Here is a 20886-nt window from a genome sequence, read left to right as displayed (position 1 = left end):
CAGGATGCTCTCAAGAGTTTCCACACACACTCATCCCATTTCCTGAACTGCTGTCCTTTTGGCTTTCATCTCATCTGCATTACTTTCTACCTCGTTCTTTTTAAGCTGAATTAGTCACTGTAGTCTTTCCAAGCTGGTCACACTCCTTCTCTGGATCGCACCTTTCTGTTCCAAGCGTCACTCCCTATTTTAATGCTGCCTGCAAACCGCCTGGGCTCCAAACGGCAGAGATCCGGTGTGCCAGTCCACATCTTCACACCCACATTAAGAGCGTGAGTTTAGAGTTCAAATCTGGCCCTGGGCCACTAAAAGGGCACCCAGGATTAAGAAAGCTTCTTCTTCAGTTTGACGTGCTGGATTTCCCAGGGTTCTTCGCTTTATTACACTTTTTATGGGTGGCACAGCAGTTAGCACTGCTGCCTCACAGCGCCATGGACCTGGGCTCAATTCCCAGCTGTCAGCCCAGAGTCTGCATGTTCTCCCCATGTATGCATGGCTTTCCTCCCACATGCCGAAAGACGTGCTGGTTAGGTGCATTGGCCATGTTAAATTCTCCCTCGGTGTACCCAAACAGGCACCCAGACTGTGGCAACCCGGGGATTTTCACAGTAACTTCATTGCAGTGTTAATGTAAGCCTATTTGTGACACTAATAAATAAACATTAAACTCTTCCCCCACGTGGATCCTTCAATCAGAGGGATTTTGTCCATCTTCGCCTCCAACTCCAGCCTCTTACCCATTTCCCACTCATTTGTCCCAACATTCGCAGCAATGCCTTCAATCATTTACATAGAAGATAGGAACAGCAGGAGGCCATTCGGCCCTTCAAGCCTGCTCCACCATGCATCACGGTCATGGCTGATACTCAACAGCCTAATCCTGCTTTCTCCCCATAACCTTTGATCCCATTCGCCCCAAGTGCTATATCCAGCCACCTCTTGAATACATTCAATGTTTTGGCATCGACTACTTCCTGTGGTAATGAATTTCCTAGGCTCACCACTCTTTGGGTGAAGAACTGTCTCCTCATCTCCCTCCAGATGTGGCACGGTAGTTCAGTGGTTAGCATTGCTGCTTCACAGCTCCAGGAACCTGGGTTTGATTCCCAGCTCGGGTCACTGCCTGTGTGGAGTTTGCATATTCTCCTCGTGTCTGCGTGGGTTTCCTCCGGGTGCTTCGGTTTCCTCCCACAGTCCAAAGATGTGCGGGTTAAGTTGACTGGCCATGCTAAAATTGCCCTTAGTGTCCTGAGATTTGTAGGTTAGAGGGATTAGTGGGTAAATATGTAGGGATATGGGGATAGGGCCTGGGTGGGATTGTGATCAGTGCAGACTCAATGGGCCAAATGGCTTCTTTCTGTGCTGTAGGGATTCTATGAAGGAATTCTAAATGGTCAACCCTGTATCCTCAGACTGTGACCCTGGTTCTGGACTCACCCACCATCAGGAATATATCTACCCTGTCTAGTCCTGTCAGAATTTTATAATGTGGGTATGCCGGCGTTGGACTGGCGTAAACACAGTAAAAAGTCTGACAACACCAGGTTTTAGTCCAACCTATTTATTTGATAATATACTCACAAGCTTTCGAGGGGACTGCCTCTTCGTCAGGTGAATGGAGAGTTCTGGCCTCAGACAGAGCATATAAAGCACAGACAGTTTAGAGATTACTGATTAAAATGCGAATCCTTACACCTAACCTGCTGTTCAAGACCTGAAGTGGCTGATAATGTGAGTGGAAGGAGCACTGATCACAGTTTAAAGAGATGTGTATTGTCTCCAGACAGTACAGTAAGTGAGGTTTTGCAAACCCAGGCAAGTCACGGGGGTTACAGATAGTGCGACATGAACCCAAGATCCCTGTTGAGACCGTCCTCATGTGTGCGGAACTTGGCTATCAGTCTCCGTTCAGCGACTCTGCGCTGTCGTGTGTCGTGAAGGCCACCTTGGAGAATGCTTACCCGAAGGTCAGAGGCTGAATGCCCGTGACCACTGAAGTGTTCGCCAACAGGAAGGGAACAGTCTTGCCTGGTGACTGTCGAGCGCCTCACTTACTGTACTGTCTGGAGACAATACACATCTCTTTAAACTGTGATCAGTGCTCCTTCCACTCACATTATCAGCCACTTCAGGTCTTGAACAGCAGGTTAGGTGTAAGGATTCGCATTTTAATCAGTAATCTCTAAACTGTCTGTGCTTTATATGCTCTGTCTGAGGCCAGAACTCTCCATTCACCTGACGAAGAGGCAGTCCCCTCGAAAGCTTGTGAGTATATTATCAAATAAATAGGTTGGACTAAAACCTGGTGTTGTCAGACTTTTTACAGAATTTTATAAGTCATGGAATTCCATCCCTATTTAGCTCTAGATTTCCATCCCTAAAGCTCACTGGTTCCCTATCCCTCTACTCCTTTAGCATCCATCCCTCAAATAATTCCTTCCTTGGCTCAGTGAAAATTTTTAATCTGGAGTACAGACACCTGCAAAGAGCCTTGGAGGATTTTATCCGTTAAAGGCACTTTGCCAACGCCAGCTGTTGCTCAACATGTAAATGTTCCGCGCCAATGCAATGCCCATCTGAAGTGCGAAAACAGCCAGCAGTTACAGATGTTGCCTTTCAGCATGTGTTATATCTGGAGAGAGCATTAAATTGGCTGTGAAACACTAAGAGTGAAGTAGTTACAAGTTTCTAACTGATTGTGGGGGCAATTTAACATGGTGAAGTCACGATTCACTGAAGGGATACGTTTCCTCCATGTAATAAACTTCTGAAAGGCTGCTTTACAATTTCATTGTACGGAAAACAAATCTTGTTCTCCCGCTAGGGACCCCGGGTTTGATTCCCAGCTTGGGTCACCGTCGGTGTGGAGTGGGCAGCGTGGTGGCACAATGGTTAGCACTGCAGCCTCACAGCGCCAGGGACCCCGGGTTTGATTCCCAGCTTTGGGTCACTGTCTGTGCAGAGTCTGCATATTCTTCTCGTGTCTGCGTGGGTTTCCTCCCACAGTCCAAAGATGTGCGGGTCAGGTGGATTGGCCATAATAAATTGCCCCTTAGTGTCAGAGGGAATATTTAGGGTAAATGCATAGAGTTATGGGGATAGGGCCTGAGTGGGATTGTGATCGGTGCAGACTCAAAAAGGCCAAATGGCCTCCTTCTGCACTGTAGGCTTCTACGATATCCCAAAAGACAAAATGGATGATTGACTCAAGTACATTTTTCCCTGCAGGATATTACAAATGAACTTACGGCGATGATATGGATTTGTGTGGCAGGGACTGATCACTGGCTTCGGCCTACTTGACATTGGAACGGGATAAAACTGTGGCTTATCCAGGGCTGAATTGTCAAGGACGGACACCATCACGCATCTCAGTCTTGAACCCAAGCACATTTACATTTTTCAGTGATAAAAGGTTTAATGAGTTGCACCCAAGTGAGCCCCTTAATCTATGCCTGAATTTGCACTCAATTACACTAAGATTAACTAAACTGCTTCTTTCATTGGCCCGGGTTTAAGCCCCCTACCACCACAATGTGCATGGTGCCATAGGCTCGTCATCTCCCAGAGTAGCTCCTGAACCATCCTCATACAGACATCTCGAGAGGACAGCCCTTCCACAGAGACAAGGCATGCACTCACTGTTTCACATTGGCCCAGCTTGCAAGGTTGCGAAAAGATTTAGGTCAGGTTTTTCACCCAATTATTCTTCTGCAAAGCAAATGGGGACTAATTCAAATATCAGGTGCCAGCCCTCAGTCTGGCTGAGTGGAGTACAGGCCCTGTCATAGAAACACTACAGTGCAGGAGGAGGCAATTCGGCCCATCAAATCTGCACCGACAACAATCCTACTCAGGCCCTATCCCCACAACGCTACATATTTACCCTACTAATCCCTCTAACATACACATCCTGGGACACACAGGAACAATTTAGCTTGGCCAATGCATCTAACCCTAGATTCCCTACAGTGCAGAAGGGGGCACCAGTCCGCATCGGCCACAATCCCACCCAGGCTCTATCCCCATGAACTTACCCCGCTAGTCCTCCTGACAATTTAGCACGACCAATCCACCTAACCCGCACATCTTTGAACTGTGAGAGGAAACCGGAGCACCCGGAGGAAACGCACACAGACATGGGCATAATGTGCAAACTCCACACAGACGGTGACCAAAGCCGGACAGGTCCGTGAGGCAGCAGTGCTAACCACTGTGCCACCCCAATGTTATCTGTCCAGATAACCCAAGCCCCCCTTCAGCTGCTACGCTGAATGCCAGATTAAAGCATTCTTCTGAAAAAGAATTTGCAAAATGGACACGACTCACGTGGAGATGTTTAGCCAACCCCTCCGAGATTGTAAAGGCTGCCCACTGTAACCCAGAATAAAGGCCAGTCTGACTCCTGAAAGGATTCAATTGTATTTTAAACTCAAATCACCCAGTTTACCAGAATGACTTCAAAGTTCTCAGCCAACGCGGCAAAGGCTGAGCGTGTGACCTGTGTATTTACCAAATACAAACACATTATGACATTAAACTAGCTCCATCCCAGGCCTCAGCTGTTAAATGAGTTCACATGATAAACATATCAAGCAACTTCTCCCTGTTTCCCACAAGCTGAGACACACTGGCCATTGGTCATAGAATCCCCACAGTGCAGAAAGAGGCCATTCAGCCCATCGAGCCTGCACCAACAACAATCCCACTCAAGCCCTATCCCTGTAAACCCACGTATTTACCCTGCTGATTCCCCTGATGTGGAGATGCCAGCGTTGAACTGGGGTGGGCACAATAAGTAGTCTCACAACACCAGCTTAAAGTCCAACAGGTTTATCTTGTAACACGAGCTTTCGGAGTGCTGCTCCTTCATAGGTGAGTGCCTGGTAAGGGAGCGATGCTCCTTCACTCACCTGATGAAGGAGCAACACTCCGAAAGCTCATGCTACCAAATAAACCTGTTGGACTTTAACCTAGTGTTGAGACACTAATCTCCCTGATGCAAAAGGACAATTGAGCATGGCCAACTAAAATAATCCACACACCTTCAGACTGTGGGAGGAAACTGGATTATCCGGAGGAAACCCACGCAGACACAGGGAGAAGGTGCAAATTCCACGTAGACAGTGATCCAAGACTGGAATCGAACCCAGGTCCCTGGCACTATGAGGCAGCAGCACTAACCACTGTGCCACCAGCCCTTTAAATGTTTAAAGTTCTGGCTGAACCTCCACCATTCTCAGTTTGTTGTAAACTCCACCCACTCAACTGATTTTAATGCAGAAAGATGTCTTAGATCTTCCCACGTTCAGTGGTTTTATAAGCAGCACTGACATAAACAAACATTGGATTTGACATTTATGTTCCTTAACCTGTCAAGCCAATGTAGCACGCAATAGCTGCTTTTCTTTCAGAACAGGGAGGTGGTGGCAAAGTGATAGTGCCACTGAATGAGCAATGCACCGACTGAGAGATCATCGGACCCAGGTTCGAATCCTGTCATGGCAGATCACGAGATATGATTTTGTTTTAAATCTGCGACCAAAAGTCTCACAACTTCACTAATGTCCTTTAGGGAAGGAAATCTGTCATCCTCACATGGTCTGGCCTACATGTGGCTCCAAATCACAGCTCAGGGGTTGACTCTCAACTGCCCTCTGAAATAGCCCAGCAAGTCACTCAAGTTGCATCAACCACAATCTCTAACCTCCTGTCCTACCATATCCCCCACCACGCCAGGGGATCAACTCTGGATCAATGAAGGGTCTAGGAGGGCATGCCAGGAGCAGCACCAGACAGACCTAAAAATGAGGTGTCAACCTGGTGAAGCTACACTGGACTACCCATGTGCCAAACTGCAGAAGCAACAAGTAATAGACAGAGCTAAGTGATTCCACACCAACGGGTCAGATTTAAGCCCTCTAGCCCTGCTGCATCCAGCTGTGAATGGTGATGGACAACTCAGTGGAGCAGGAGGCTCCACAAATGCCCCCATCCTCAATGATGGAGGAGCCCAGCACAACAGTGCAAGGAGATAAGGTTGAAGCATTCGCAACGATCTTCAGCCAGAAGTGCCGAGTGGATGATCCATCTTGGCCTCCTCGTGAAGTTCTGCCAGTCAGTCTTCAGACAATTTAATTCACTCCTCGTGATGTCAAGAAATGGCTGAAAGCATTGGAAACTGCAGAGGCTATAGACCCCGATGATATTTGTGTGCTGCAGAACTTGCTGTGTCCCTAGCCAAGCTGTTCTAGTACAACAGCAACACACAGTGTGGCGACTAGGGGATTTTCACAGTAAACTCACTGCAATGTTAATGTAAGCCTACTTGTGACACTAATAAATCAACCTAAACTGATCATGGAGAGTTTGGGGACATGAAAACGTTGGTGATTTAAGCTCCTTCGATATCCCTCAATAACTCAGATGGTTACAGTGGAGCCTAACTGGGATATAGTAACCAGGACACACTCCTGGATTTGATCTCAGTCACTCCAGCAGCAGTTACTATCTGGCAGGGGTTGTGATGGAATTGGCCAATGATTACTAGGATAAAGGAGGTGCATTTAACCAAGGTTTGTATTCATTTCTTACCACTATTTAAGTGCTGGACAAAGAAAGGATTTTGACTAATTGTGGTGCCAATAATTACCATTTAGATTCCCATGTGAAGAACTGGTTGTTGAATAAGGTACTAAACGTTATAAAAGGCTGTGAAATAAAAGCAGAAAGTGCTGGAAAAAAACTCAGCCGATCTGGCAGAATCTGTGGAAAGGGAAACAGAGTTTGAGTCCAATCTGACTGTCGTTTGGAACAGTTTAATCATATGGTCTAATGCTTTGTTAGGATGATACGGTCACGTTCAGATAGTGGCACGAAATCAAATCCCACTGTGGCAGGCTACCACAGAATACTACAGAGCAGAAGAGGCCTTTCGGCCCATCGAGTCTGCACCTACACATGGAAAGCCCTGACCTGCCCACCTCAACCCACTTGCCAGCACTTGGCCCATAGCCTTGAATATTATGATGTGCCAAGTACTCATCCAGGTACTTTTTAAAGGATGTGAGGCATCTCGAGTCCACCACCCTCCCAAGTAGCGCATTCAAGACCATCAACACTCTCTGGGCAAAAAAGATTTTCCTCAAATCCCCCCTAAATCTCCCACCCCTCACTTTTAATTTGTGTTCCCTCATAACTGACCCTTCAACTAAAGGGGAACAGCTACTCCCTATCCACTCTGTCCACGATCTTGAATCAGGTCACACTCCCCCAGTCCTCTCTGCTCCAATGAAAACAACCCAAGTCTATCCAACCTCTCTTTATAACTTAAATGTTCCATCCCAGGCAACATACTGGTGAATCTCCGATGAAAAGGAATTTGATAAGTTTGGCAAGATAGGACAGAAAGTGATGTTTGCGGACTTATTTTGGCTTTATCCAGTTAGCACGGTTGCAGACTTGTATTTCAAGCCAGAGTTAAATTTGGCAGGTTAAAATTGGGGGTTAAAATGCCCTCCCTCCCATGAGCCTAAACAGCAAGACAAAGGCATCTGGGCAAAATTGGACAGATGCTCTGATAACCAGGGCCTAAAATGGGATGGAAGAAATAAAATAAGGCTTCAAGGAATAGGGTCACTATAGTTAATAAAGCCCACCAATGGCTCTACGTTCTCAGAAGACCAAGGAAATTTGGAATGTCCATTACAACTGTCAACTTTTACCAATGCACTATAGAAAGCATTCTTTCAGGTTGTATCACAGCTTGGTATGGCTCCTGCTCTGCCCAAGACTGCAAGAAATGACAAAAGACTTGTGAATGAAGCCCAATCCATCACTCAAACCAGCCTCCCACCCATTGACACTGTCTACACTTCCCACTTCCTCAGAAAAGCAGCCAGCATAATTAAGGACCCCACAGATCCTGGGCATTCTCCCTTCCACCTTCTTCTGTTGGAAAAAGAGATACAAAAATCTGAGGTCATATACCAACCAACTCAAGAAACAGCTTCTTTCCTGCTGCCATCAGACTCTTGAATGAGTCTACCTTGCACTAAGTTGATCTTTCTCTACACCCTAGCTATGACTGTAAAACCACATTCTGCACTGTCTCCTTTCCTTCTCTACGAACGGTGTGCTTTGCCTGTATAGTGCACAAGAAACAATACTTTTCACTGTATGCTAATACATGTGACAATAATCAAAGGACACAGGGCCTTTATCTGCTTTGTACTGGATGTCACTAACCATTATCTTTATGATAGTAATAAGCTGACAGATGTGAATCCCCGGTCACCTCAGCAGACGCAGAGTGCAGTACTTGGGAATAAATAAACTTGCCCCTTCTGTTTCTCCCAGCAAACCTTCCCCCCCAAACCCCATCCATCCAGGAGCATCAAGCCCAGGTGCCGGGTTTTGTGCCGCGGGCAAGTGGGAGGGTGGCCAAATTTAACCCACAAACATTCCACTTGGAGCAAAGCACAATAAAAAAAAACAGCAAATCTAACCTGGCTTGTCAGATTGATCAAATTCAGTGTCGTAGCCTGCCATGGTGGGATACGACTTCCTGACCTCCTGGGTCTACTAAACCGGTACCATAACAGGCACATTTCTTTGTCGAAACATAAATCACCCATTTTAATGTAGCTCGCTCGTAAAATTAAATGTAGCTTCACATCAGTCTCCCTCTCCTACATCATAAAACCCTCTGCTAAACTTTCCCCTCGGTTTCACAGCTCTCGCCTCAGCGCTGCTCCTTTGTTGTAAATAGAAAAGGGAGTTTGACAGCACCATGGAGGAGGAGGAGGAGGAAGGGAACATTTTGGTGATTAAACGCTTGTTTGTTGACCATTTTTGTTCACTGATAGATTAGTCACCCAGCGCGCTGAAGTTTGTGTAATGCTCGGCTAAGCCTGGACTCATCAGTTCAGTAAACGATAAAAGGAACATTCATAATGATGGGTGACTTTAATCTGTATGTCTCACATAATCCCTGCAAGGCAGAAGAAGCCATTTGGCCCATCAAGTCCGCACCAACACCAATCCCTCCCGGGCCCTATCCCCATAGTCCCACGAATTTACATTGCAAGTCCCCCTGACACTAAGGGGCAATTTAACATGGCCAATCCACCTAACCTGCATATCTTTGGACTGTGCGAGGAAACCTTTGCAGACACGGGGGAAAACGTGAAAACTCCACTTAGAACAACAAAAAAAAGTTACAGCACAGGAACAGGCCCTTCAGCCCTCCAAGCCTGCACCGACCATGCTGCCAGACTTTGCTAAAACCCCCTGCCCTTTCAGGGATCATATCTCTCTATTCCCATCCTACTCACATATTTGTCAAGACACCCTTTAAAAGCCACTACCATATCCACTTCCATTACCTCAAAGTTTACTTATTAGTCAAAAGTAAGGCTTACCTTAACAATGCAATGAAGTTATTGTGACATTCCCCTCATCGCCACACTCCAGCGCCTGTTCAGGTCGATGCACCTAACCAGCACATCTTTCGGACTGTGGGAGGAAACTCACGCAGACACAGGGAGAATATGCAAACTCCACACAGACAGTGACCCAAGCCAGGAATCGAGCCTGGGTCCCTGGCGCTGTGAGACAACAGTGCTAACCACTTGCCACCCTACAAGTTGGGCAAATCAAATTAGTAACAATGGGAATTCCTGGAGTGTAAACGGGATGGTTTTCTGGAACAATACATTGAGGAATCAACTCGGGAACAGGCCATCCTAGACTGGATAACGTGTAATCAGAAAGGAATAATTGGCAATCTAGTGGTGTGAAACCCCTTGGATTTAAACGATCATAATATGACAGACAATCATCCAAGGCCAGAATCGAACCTGGCTCCCTGGTGCCGTGTTACCCTGCTGCACTGCCACAGAGTATCTTGACTTACATCTGCCCACATTAAAACAGAAGTAGATCGTATCCTTCACAGTCAGCACTAGGAAAAGCTATTAGCAGTCACATGTTTGCTAGAGTTCAAGAAAGAATTTGAGCAGATAATTCTCAATTGTCCCATCAAGCATTTTCAGGAGTCTAATACAGCTTTCTGGCATCTCTGAACTGCTGGCAGAGAATTCACGGGCTTTTCTGAAGTGAATGTGCGTTGATATGCAGCAAGGGACTCTATCCTTAAAAGGCCTCTTCCACAACATTACTCCCCTCTGTCCCTCCTCTGGGTCTTGTTCAAGGAAACCTGAGTTTAATCACCAAAGCGTCTCCAAACCTGCCGCTCCCACCATTATCCAGCAAGGGCCTGTAATCTGCTCAGGAATCCAACCCTTCCTAGATTTGAATTTAAAAGTCTCAGCCCGTACATCATAAATCGCTATGGTTCCCAGAGTAAACAGAATCTGCCATTATTGGTACCATATCTCATCTGCCCCATCATCACAGGTCTACCCGGTACCCTCCTAACATCAATCAGATCTACCTACCCTGACAAGAAGCATTACACTGCTGTGCAGTACTGAGGGAGTGCTGTCTTTCCGTGGCTCTATCTGCACTCTAAGCTAAGAAATCCTTGTGTCCCCCTGGAGATCCTGGTTAGTCTTTATCCCTCAATCAATATAATTTAAAACAAATGATCTGATCATCATAACACTGCTGTTTGTGGGAGTTGTCATGCACACATTAGCCCATACATTTCCTGCTGGGGCAACTTCAAAAGTGTTTGAATAAAAGCAAATATGGGCAGCAAGGTGGCACAGTGGTTAGCACTGCTGCCTCATAGTGCCAGAGACCCGGGTTACTGCGCAAATTCCACACGGACAGTGACCCAAGCTGGGAATTGAACCCACGTCCCTGGTGCTGTGAGGCAGCAGTGCTAACCACCATGCCTCCTATGGGATGGGCAATAAATGCTAGTCTTATCTGCAATGCTTATGTCAAGCAGATTCTTTTAAAAATGTTTTTTTACCTGCCTTTAGAATTTGCAGTAAATTTAGTCCACCCATCTTCTGGGCTTTTGGGCAATCCTGTTCTGAGGAACTGGACTAAACTGAATCTTCCTCACCCCAGTAGCTTTTTTCATGTAGAACTCTTATGAGTCAATAAGCCCCAGCATCTCCTGAAGAGTGTTCTCTGGAGTTGTTTCATGTGGGGGTCTATTTGTAATATAGATCCTCAGAGGGCAACGCACCAAATGTAATATGTACATCAGGCCCAACAGTCACAGAAGGAGGCCATTCAGCCCAGCAAGTCTCCGCCGAACACAATTCCACCCAAGCCCTATCTCCATTTACCCTAGCCAGTCCACCTGACACTAAGGGACAATTTAGCATGGTCTTTGGACTGTGGGAGGAAATTGGAGCATCCGGAGGAAATCCACGCAGACACGGGGACCACGTGTAAACTCCACACAGACAGTGACCCATGCTGGGAACCGAACCTGTGTCCTTGGTCCCATGCTAACCCCAACGACTGCATGATTATTCACTAAACCATGGAAGCCGTGCCATGGAAGTTAGATTCACAATCAAATTTGTACCAACCTGTTGCATCTTCTCCAAATCCAGGCTTGGCCTGCTGAAGTCTTGGCCCTGCCTGTGCCTTTTGCACGGGGTGGCTTGGTCAACCGAGGCGCCGACACTGGCCAGTATGATCTGTCTGGAGGGCCTTTGGACCAAAGGATGCAGTCTCTTGGGTGGGGAAGCACTAAAGGGCACAGGGCTGCTGCAGCACTTCTGTTCGGCCTGTTGCACAGGCTTGAAGGACATGCCACACAAGTCTTTGACTTCTTCGTCGCTAGAGGACGTGCTGTCGCTGCAGCAACTGAGTCTGTTCACCTGAGACCACTTGCGCTTCTCCCCTCCGAACTCCGTGTTGATGCGTTCGAGCTCCTCCTCGGAGCTGTCGCAGTCCAGGGGGTCGAATATTGTCCGTACTTTGCAGGGGTGCTCCTGATGACGTAGATAGCTCGGAGACAAGGGTGACAAACAGCAATTCCTTTGACTTTCTGCGAAGAGTTCAGAGAAACAAGATCCCATTTTAGGGAGCACTGACAAAAGAAAAAGCCTTCGCATGATACAACGCAAAAGGAGGCTATTCTGCCCATCATTCCCCTGCCAACCTCCTATCACGATTTGGATTCAGAGTGAGGTTGCTGAGCAGAGCCTACAGTTACCAATCCCCAGTACACATTTATCACAGCCTGAGAAAATGTTTTGGCCAGATAAGTCTCAAGAGCCCTCCCAAATGTGTGCAGATAGCTAACAAGTTGTATGGTTGCAGCCACTGCTGAATAAAAGCAGAAGATTCATTCATTGGATGAACTCCAACACTAACTCATTCCACTGCAGACAGGATAGAGTCCCCAACCACTGTTACCCTTTGTGCTCATGTTACTGCGCTAGCAATCTGAATTAATGATTCAGGAACAGGAATTCAGTGGCAGCTGGAAGTTAAATAATCCTGGAATACAAAGCTAGTGTCAGCAACAGTGATCCAACACTACAGTAAAAATGCATCTTATTCACTTAAGCAAAAGGAAATCTGCCATCGTTACTCGGTCTGGCCTGCATGGAACTCCAAACTCAGCAACTAGTTGCTCTAAGACAGAGGTGAGGAGGAATTTCTTCCCTCAGTGAGTAGTGTATCTGTGGAACTCTTTATCACAGAGGGCTGTAGAGGCTGGGTCATTGTGATCAAGGCTGAGATAGATTTTTAAATCAGTAAGGGAATCAAGGGTTACGGGATAATGGAAAGTGGAGTTGAGGATTCGCATGTAAGATCAGTCATGAACTCACCGAATCGTAGCATCCTTCCAGTGCAGAAGGAGGCCACTTGGCCCATCGGGTCCGCACCGACAACAGCCCTACCCTATCCACATGTATTTACCCTGCTAATCCCCCAGAAACTAGGATCAATTTAGCATGGCCAATCAATCTGACCCACACATTTTTGGAGTGTGGGAGGAAACCGGAGCAACCAGAAGAAATGCACACAGACATGGGGAGAATGTGCAAACTCCACACAAACAGTCACCCAAGCCGGGAATTGAACCCTGGCGTCCCTGGCGCTGTGAGGCAATCGTGCTAACTGCTGGGCCATTGTATGTTGGGACAGACTCGATGGGCTGAATGGTCTACTTCTCCTATGTCTTATAACAATCTGGTTGACTCTTAACTGTCCTCTGAAATGATTTAGCTCAAGTTGTGAGAGAGTGCAGCTCACTACCCACTGTCTCAGGGGCAATCAGGAATGGGCAATAAACGCTGGACTTGGCAGTAATGCCCATATCCCAAGAATGAATTGAAAAACCAAACCTCCGTCTCTCTTCATCCAACATTCCTACGTGGTTAAAAAGCCGAGTTCTACATAACCTGCGTACTACACCCCGATTTTACTCATCATGGTGGCACAGTGGTTAGCCCTGCTGCCTCACAGCGCCAGGGACCAGCCTTGGGTCACTGTTCTGTGTGGAGCTTGCCCATTCTCCCCTTGTCTGCGTGCATTTCCTCCCACAGTCCAAACATGTAGATTGGCCACGTTTAAATTGCCACTTAGATGTCCAAAGATGTTTACTTTCAGATTAGTGGGTTAAATGTATGAGGTTACAAAGATAGGGCCTAGGTGGGATTGTGGTCAGTGCAGGCTCGATGGGCCGAATGGCCTCCTTTTGCACTGTAGGGATTCTACAAATTTAAATGAGGTTGCTCAAAACTTTTCCAATATTGGCAACCACTTGCACAACAGATTTCACACCATAAGATACTCTTTTAAAAAAAATTCAGTGCTCCCTCACTCCAACATGTCACAGTATTAGCAGCATACCACATGAAAAGGTCACAGGTTACTCATATCAAGGGCAATTTGTCACGTCCACTAAGGCTTTCACCAACTTTTACAGACGCACCATAGGAAGCATTCTTTCTAGTTGTACCACAGTTTGGTATGGCTCCTGATCTGATGACCGTCAGAAACTACAAAGCATCATGAATGAAGTGAAGTCTATTACTCAAACCAGCCTCCCATCCATTGACTTTGTCTACACTTCCCACTGCCTCAAAAAAGTAGCCAGCATAATTCAGAACCTGGACATACTGTCTTCTACCTTCATCCATTGGGAAAAAGATACAAAACTCTGAGGTCATGGACCAACTGACTCAAGAACAGCTTTTTCCCTCCTGCCTCAGACTTTTGAATGGACCTATCTCGCACTAAGTTGATCTTTCTCCACACCTAGCTATGACTGTAACACCACATTCTGCACTCTCCTTTCCTTCTCTATGAAGAGATCATAGAAATCTACAGTGCAGAAAGAGGCCATTCAGCCCATCGAGTCTGCACCGACCACAATCCTACCCAGGCCCTATCCCTATATATTACCAACCAACCCCTCTAACCTATACAACCCAGGACACTAAGGGGCAATTTAGCATGGCCAATTAACCTAACCCACACATATTTGGACTGTGGGAGGAAACCAGAGGAAACCCACGCAGACACGAGGAGAATGTGCAAACTCCACACAGACAGTGACCCGAGCCAGGAATCAAACCCAGGACCCTGGAGCTGTGAAGCAGCAGTGCTAACCACTGTGCTACCATGTATGTCTTGTCTGGATAGTGTGCAAAAAACAACACATTTCACTGTATACTAATACACGTGACAATAATAAATCAAATCAAATCACAGATTTCCCCGTTGGTCTGTAATGGGCCCTACTCTTTCCCTGGTTATCCTCTTCCCATTATATATTCCCAGAATATATGGGGATTTTCCCTACTTTTACCAGCTAGAACTTTCTCGTATCACCCCTTTGCATTCCTAATTGCTTTCTTAAGCTCCGTGCTACACTTCCTATGCCTCACTAATGCTTCCACTGATTTGCTCCCCTTGTATTTTTTTAAAAGCCTTTCTTTTCCTTCTCGTTGTATCCTGAGTGTCTCTGGTCACCCACGTTGCTCTGGGCTTGTTATTCCTATCTATCATCCTAGAGACTACATGCTGGGCTTACACCCTCCCCATTTCCTTTTTGAATGGCCCACACTGCTCTTCTGTAGATTTTCCCATTTGTAGCTGTTCTCGGTCTACCTTGGCCAGATCCTGTCTGATTTTACAGAAATCCTCTCTCCCCCAATCCAAAATTTTCCTTTGCAACTTGTCTATTTCCTTGTCCAGAACCAGCTTAAATTGTACCATGTTGTGATCGCTATCACTAAAATGTTCCCCCACCGCTACCTCAATCACTTGTTCGGCTTCACTTCCCAAAATCAGGTCCAGCACAGCTCCCTGCATTGGTCAACCCTCCATATATTGATTTAAAAAGTTCTCCTGTACCCTTAGTTCTCCTATTCAACTGCATTGTAACCTAGTGATACTGTGAATAGGATCTCAATGTTCCCCTGGTTACTGCTGAAGTTCACCAAGCAGTTAACTGGTTACAGTAACCCACTGTAATCTAAATGCCAGGGAAGGTGTAATTCTCTTGTGGTTTGTATACATCTGTGGGGCATTCTAGGGCAGGACGTCATAGTCTTAGGATAAGGGGCAGCAAATTTAACACAGAATTGAGGCAAAACTACGTCTCCCAAAGGGTTGTGAATCTGTGGAATTTGCTGCCCCAAAGTGCAGTGAATGCTGGGACAGTGAGTAGTTTAAGCAGGAGTTAGACAGGTTTTTAATTGGTAATGGGTTGAAAGGTAATGGGAAAGAGGTAGGAAAATGGGCACGAGGTGTATATCAGCCATGATTGAATGGCGGAGCGGATTCGATGGGCCAAATTCTGCTCCTATATCTTATGAATTTATGAACCCACATTCGCATTCAACAACCACTGAATTGAAATGGAAAGTGGTGAAGTGGTTGGGGGGAGGGGGAACATACTGACGCAGTTTAAAGTCAACTAGCACGACACTGATCGCCTTCCCTCACACGTTAGTAATTGACGCTCAGAACAGCGACAAGATGGCGTATCCTTGCCCATAGATGAAGCGTAGAAAGGTAGGACTAGGAGCAGCTGCAAGTGAAAAGATCCTGAAAACACCACTTGGTCCCAATGAGGGGGATTGGTCCTGGGGTCAAAGGGCAGCTGAGGTTAAGGGGTCATTGAAAAGGAAAAACATTTACTTTTAAGTGAAGGTTTTAACTCCTCTCTGTAACAGTTTTAGATGTCCCTGCGCACAAGTCGGGTTCAGTTTTACAGCGCGTGATTAATAATACAGGACTGAGCAGGCCTCCATTCCCTACCTTGGTCGATCAGCGCCAGTTCCTGATTCTCTCCTTCCGAGTTGTCGCTGTCATCCGCATTTCTCGGCGAGTACGATATCTGCGGGGATAAGTCAGGAAGACGAGGCACATTACTGAAAGGGATAAAAAAGAAACAAAGAACAGTACAGCACAAGAACAGGCTCTTCGGTCCTTGGACACCACTGATCATGATGCCTGCCTAAATTAAAACTGTATGCACACCATATCCTTCTATTCCCATCCTATTTACGTATTCATCTAGATGCCCCTCAAATGCCACTATTGTACCTGCTCCCACCACGTCTCTGGGGAGTGTGTTCCAGACATTCACCACCCTCTGTGTAAAAAACTTGCCTCGCACATCTCCTCTAAACTTTTCCCCACACACTTTAAACCTACGTCCCCTAGTACTTGGCTTTTCTACCCTAGGAGAAAGCATCTGACCATCCACCCTGCCCGTGCCATTCATTATCCTGTAAACCTCTATCAGGTCACCCGTCAACCTCTGTCACTCCAGTGAGAACAAATCCAGTTTATCCAACCTCTCCTCGTAACCAATATCCTCCGGACAAAACAACATCCGGGTAAACCGCTTCAGTAACCTCTCCAAAACACCCACATTCTTCTGGTAGTGTGACAACCAGAATTGTACAGTTGACCTGACCTATGGGTTGCACTGCGACAGGGATGGCACCATCCAGAGAAGAAGGGAGCATGCAGGTTTGCCAATTCTGATTTAGATATATATCTGGAGATTACATTGTGCAACCTTCTCCCTACCACCAAATACCTCCACCATCAACTACTCGAGATGTTCATTCCCAGTCTACCAGCTTCCGCACCAATTCAAAAAGTCTTTTCTTGGCCTTATTGGGTGAGCGATGCAGGTCCAAGAAGAAGAGTGCATCTTTACCAATGCTTCATTCTCTCCAGTCTCGGTTATATTCCAAGCACCCACGCACAAATTAATTTACCGAAGAACCTACTCCGGTTTAGCACAGCCATCTCAATGGGTCTGCTCCTCATTAGTGATTTGGCCAAATATACTTTGGCTTTTCCTTGGGCTGAGAGAATGACCTGTTTATTGCTCACTCACATTTACACCCTGAACTAACCTGGTTCAAACAGTGGGCTAGGTCCAATCTTCTGAAAAGGTGCATCATAACAGGCACAATTCATCATCATAAGCTGACACCATGAATCATGTTATCATACACTTTTTTTTTTATTAGTGTCACAAGTAGGCTTACATTAACACTGCAATGAAGTTACAGTGAAAATCCCTTAGATGCCACACTCCAGCACCTGTTCGGGTACACTGAGGGAGAATTTAGCCTGGCCAATGCACCTCACCAGCACATGTTTTGGACTGTAGGAAGAAACTGGAGCATCCGGAGGAAACTCACACAGACATAGGGAGAAAGTACAAGCTCTGCACAGACAGTGACCCAAGCCAGGAATCGAAGCCAGGTTCCTGGCATTGTGAGACAACAGTGTGCCACCCTGCATCACAGATGTCCCCGTTTGTCCTGAACTAAAATATTTCTGCTTGGTCATTTAACTCTTTGCAATTAATTAATTCCCCCAAATTAATTCTCGGGACAAGGGCAGCCCTTGTTGCCTATGCCCAGTTGCCACTGAGAAGGAGGCGGTAAGTTGTGTTCATCAATTGCTGCAGGCCACATCCTCAAATGCCATTGGCCTGGGTCTTTCCAAACTTTGAGACAAGAGCAACGATATTTGCCCAAGTCAGGATGGCGACTGACTTGGAGGAGAACCTAGACATGGCAGTCTTCTCTTCTACCTATTGCCTTTATCCTTTTGGGAAGTCACAGTGGTCACAGAATCATTGAACGTACAGTGCAGAAGGAGGCCATTTGACCTATCGAGGCTGCACTGACAACAATCCCTCCCAGGCTCCTTCCCACAACCCCACATATCCACCCTCCTAGTCCCCTTGACACTGAGGATCAATTTAGCATTGTCAATCAACGTAACCCGCACATCTGGGAGGAAACCGGAACATCTGAAGGAAACCCAAGCAGACATGGGGAGAACATGCAGACTCCATAGAGACAGTGACCCAAGGCCAGAATCAAACACAGGTTCCCCAGCACTGTGAGGCAGCAGTGCTAATGACTGTGCCACCATGCCACCCTCACTGGGAAGTGCCAGAGAGCGTGACGCAGAATCTGCCCATTAGCAACATCTTTATCTTTCAACCATCCACTGTGTGAAACAGGTTGAAACATTGCAACAACATTAATGCATTTTTACTGAACGAGTTCAGCCAATAGCTTATTTCAAACACTTAAAAAAAAATCGCTTTGAGTAAAGAAGGTCATCCTCATGCCCAGTTTAAAATTTCCCTTCCACTGCTTGTAATGCAGCTTATAAGCATTAACCTGGATATACTTTATCTATATATAAATACCATTCAGCATATTATACTTTAATGAGCTTCTATTTTAAACACGTAATTCCTTGACTTCAAGCTGTATGTTGTATCAACGCAAGACAAAAGGTTATAGCCAAACACGTTTATTACATCCACCTCGAAATGTTGTACCTCTCAAAAATCTCAAAGCGCCAAACACACAAGCAGCTCCTTTGAATACACTGACCCATTGTTGTGGAGGCAAATGCAGCAGCTATTTTGTTTACAGCAACTACATAATGAGCATACGAATTAGGAGCTGGAGTAAGGCCATTCGGACTCTCGGGCCTACTCCTCCATTCAATAAAATCATGGCTGCTCTGATTGTAACCTCAACCCCACATTCCCTCCTGCCCCAATAACTTTTCACTCCCTTGTTAATCTAGAATCTATCCAGCTCTGTCTTAAAAATATTCTGCTTTCCAGGAAGTGAGTTTTTTTATATTTATTTGTGGGACATGGGCATCACTGGCTGGCCAGTGTTTATTGCCCATCCTTAGTTGCCCTTGCAAAGGTGGTGGTGAGCTGCCTTCTTGAATCGCTGCAGCCCACATGCTGTGGGTTGACCCACAATACCACTGGGGAGCATTTTTACCCAGTGACTGCGAAGGAACTGTGATGTGGGGTGACTCAGTGGTGCAGTGGTTAGCACTGCTGCCTCACAATGCCAGGGACCTGGCTTCAAATCTGGCTTTGGGTGACTGTCTGTGTGGAGTCTGCACATTCTCCCCATGTCTGTGTGGCTCTCTTCTTAAGTATTTCATCCCAGGCAGCATCCTCGTAAATCTCCCCATCTGTCCACCAGTTACAGCTCAGGAGTGTAATGGTACACTCTCCGTTTGCCTGGATGAGTGCAGTTCCAACAGCACTCAAGAAACTCCACACCATCCAGGACAAAGCAGTACACTTGACTGACATATCTCCACACACAAAAAAAAATCACTGTCTCCACCACTGATGCACAATAGCAGCAGTGTGTACCATCTACAAGATGCACTTTAGCAACTCACCAAGGTTCCTTAGACAGCACTTTCCAACCCCACAACCACTGCCATCTAGAAGGACAAGGGAACAGCACCACTTGCAAATTCCCCTTCAAATCACTCACCTTCCTATCTTGGAAATATATCACCGTTCCTACACTATCACTGGGTCAAAATTCTGGAACTCCCTCCTTAACAGCACTCTGGGTGCACCTACACCATGGGGACTGCAGTGATGCAAGAAGTCAGCTAACCAAGGGTATTTAGGGATGGGCAATGAATGCTGGCCTAGCCAGTGAAGCCAACATCCCTTAATTTTAAAAAGTGGATAAGTACCACAAAAGAGGCTATGAAGAAAGGAGTTACTAACATAGGCACAATAGAATCCCTGCAAGAGGCAGCACTGTAGCACAATGGTTAGCACTGCTGCTTCACATTGCCAGAGACCTGGGTTCGATTCCCAGCTTGGGTCATTGTCTGCGCAGAGTCTACACATTCTCCCCGTGCCTGCATGGGTTTCCTCCCACATTCTGAAAGATATGCTGGTTAGGTGCATTGACCTGAACAGGCACTGGACAGTGGCAACAAGGGGAATTTCACAGTAACTTCATTGCAGTGTTAATGTAAGCCTTACTTGTGACTAATGAATAAACTTTTACAGTGCAGAATGAGGCCATTTGGCCCATCATGCCTGCACTGATCACAATCCCACTGAGGTCTTATTCCCACAATTCCACATATTGACCTTGCTAATTCCCCGACACTAAGGAGCAATTTAACATGGCCAAATCAACCTAAGCTGCACACCTTTGGACTGTGGGAGGAAACTAGAGCACCCAGAGGAAACCCATGCAGACACAGGAAGAATGTGCAAACTCCACACAAATAGTGTCCTGAGGCCAGAATTGAACCCGGGTCCCTGGCGCAGTGAGGCAGCGGTGCTAATCACTGTGCCACCGTGCCTCCTCAAGGTTGAATGGCCTCCAGCTGTATGGGATATATAAAAATATGGGATTCTAGAAATTTCCTCTAGATCACAGATTTCCTCCTCTTGTCAACTAACTGGAGTCAGCCAGCATTGATGAACAGCACATTCTCACAATGCGAAACAGCAGCGTGACACAAAGAGGCTCTGTGTTTGAAATCTTTAACCCCTGTACCCTTCCCTAGGGACACCCACCACAAGGAGGTTAAAAAAAAGGGAAAGACTTTTCCTTTTGGTGAGGGAGCCATTAGGTGGACTCTTAAAAA

General features: G+C 46.4%; 1 protein-coding gene and 1 long non-coding RNA gene across 6 annotated transcripts in view; one reads left to right on the top strand and one right to left on the bottom strand.

Moving 5' to 3' along the window:
• LOC145345225 (uncharacterized) overlaps positions 1–20886 on the top strand; it is a 790615-nt gene that overhangs the window by 82088 nt on the left and 687641 nt on the right. The gene's annotated exons all lie outside the window — the stretch shown is intronic.
• The window catches only part of LOC145345561 (uncharacterized), a 116757-nt gene that overhangs the window by 75836 nt on the left and 20035 nt on the right, over positions 1–20886 (bottom strand). For all 5 annotated transcript variants that reach the window (XM_080193398.1, XM_080193395.1, XM_080193396.1 and 2 more), the window contains 2 exons: positions 16216–16294; positions 11517–11980 (listed from right to left, as the gene is read on the bottom strand). In XM_080193398.1, coding sequence (XP_080049524.1) covers positions 11517–11980; positions 16216–16294 — 543 coding nt within the window. The remainder of the gene's footprint in view (positions 1–11516; positions 11981–16215; positions 16295–20886) is intronic.

Source organism: Carcharhinus amblyrhynchos, chromosome 7 (assembly GCF_965287045.1).
Source record: "Carcharhinus amblyrhynchos chromosome 7, sCarAmb.v2.hapA, whole genome shotgun sequence".
NCBI lineage: Eukaryota > Metazoa > Chordata > Chondrichthyes > Carcharhiniformes > Carcharhinidae > Carcharhinus > Carcharhinus amblyrhynchos.
Note: the sequence above shows the minus strand (reverse complement) of the source record. Positions and strands in the feature narration are given on the sequence as shown.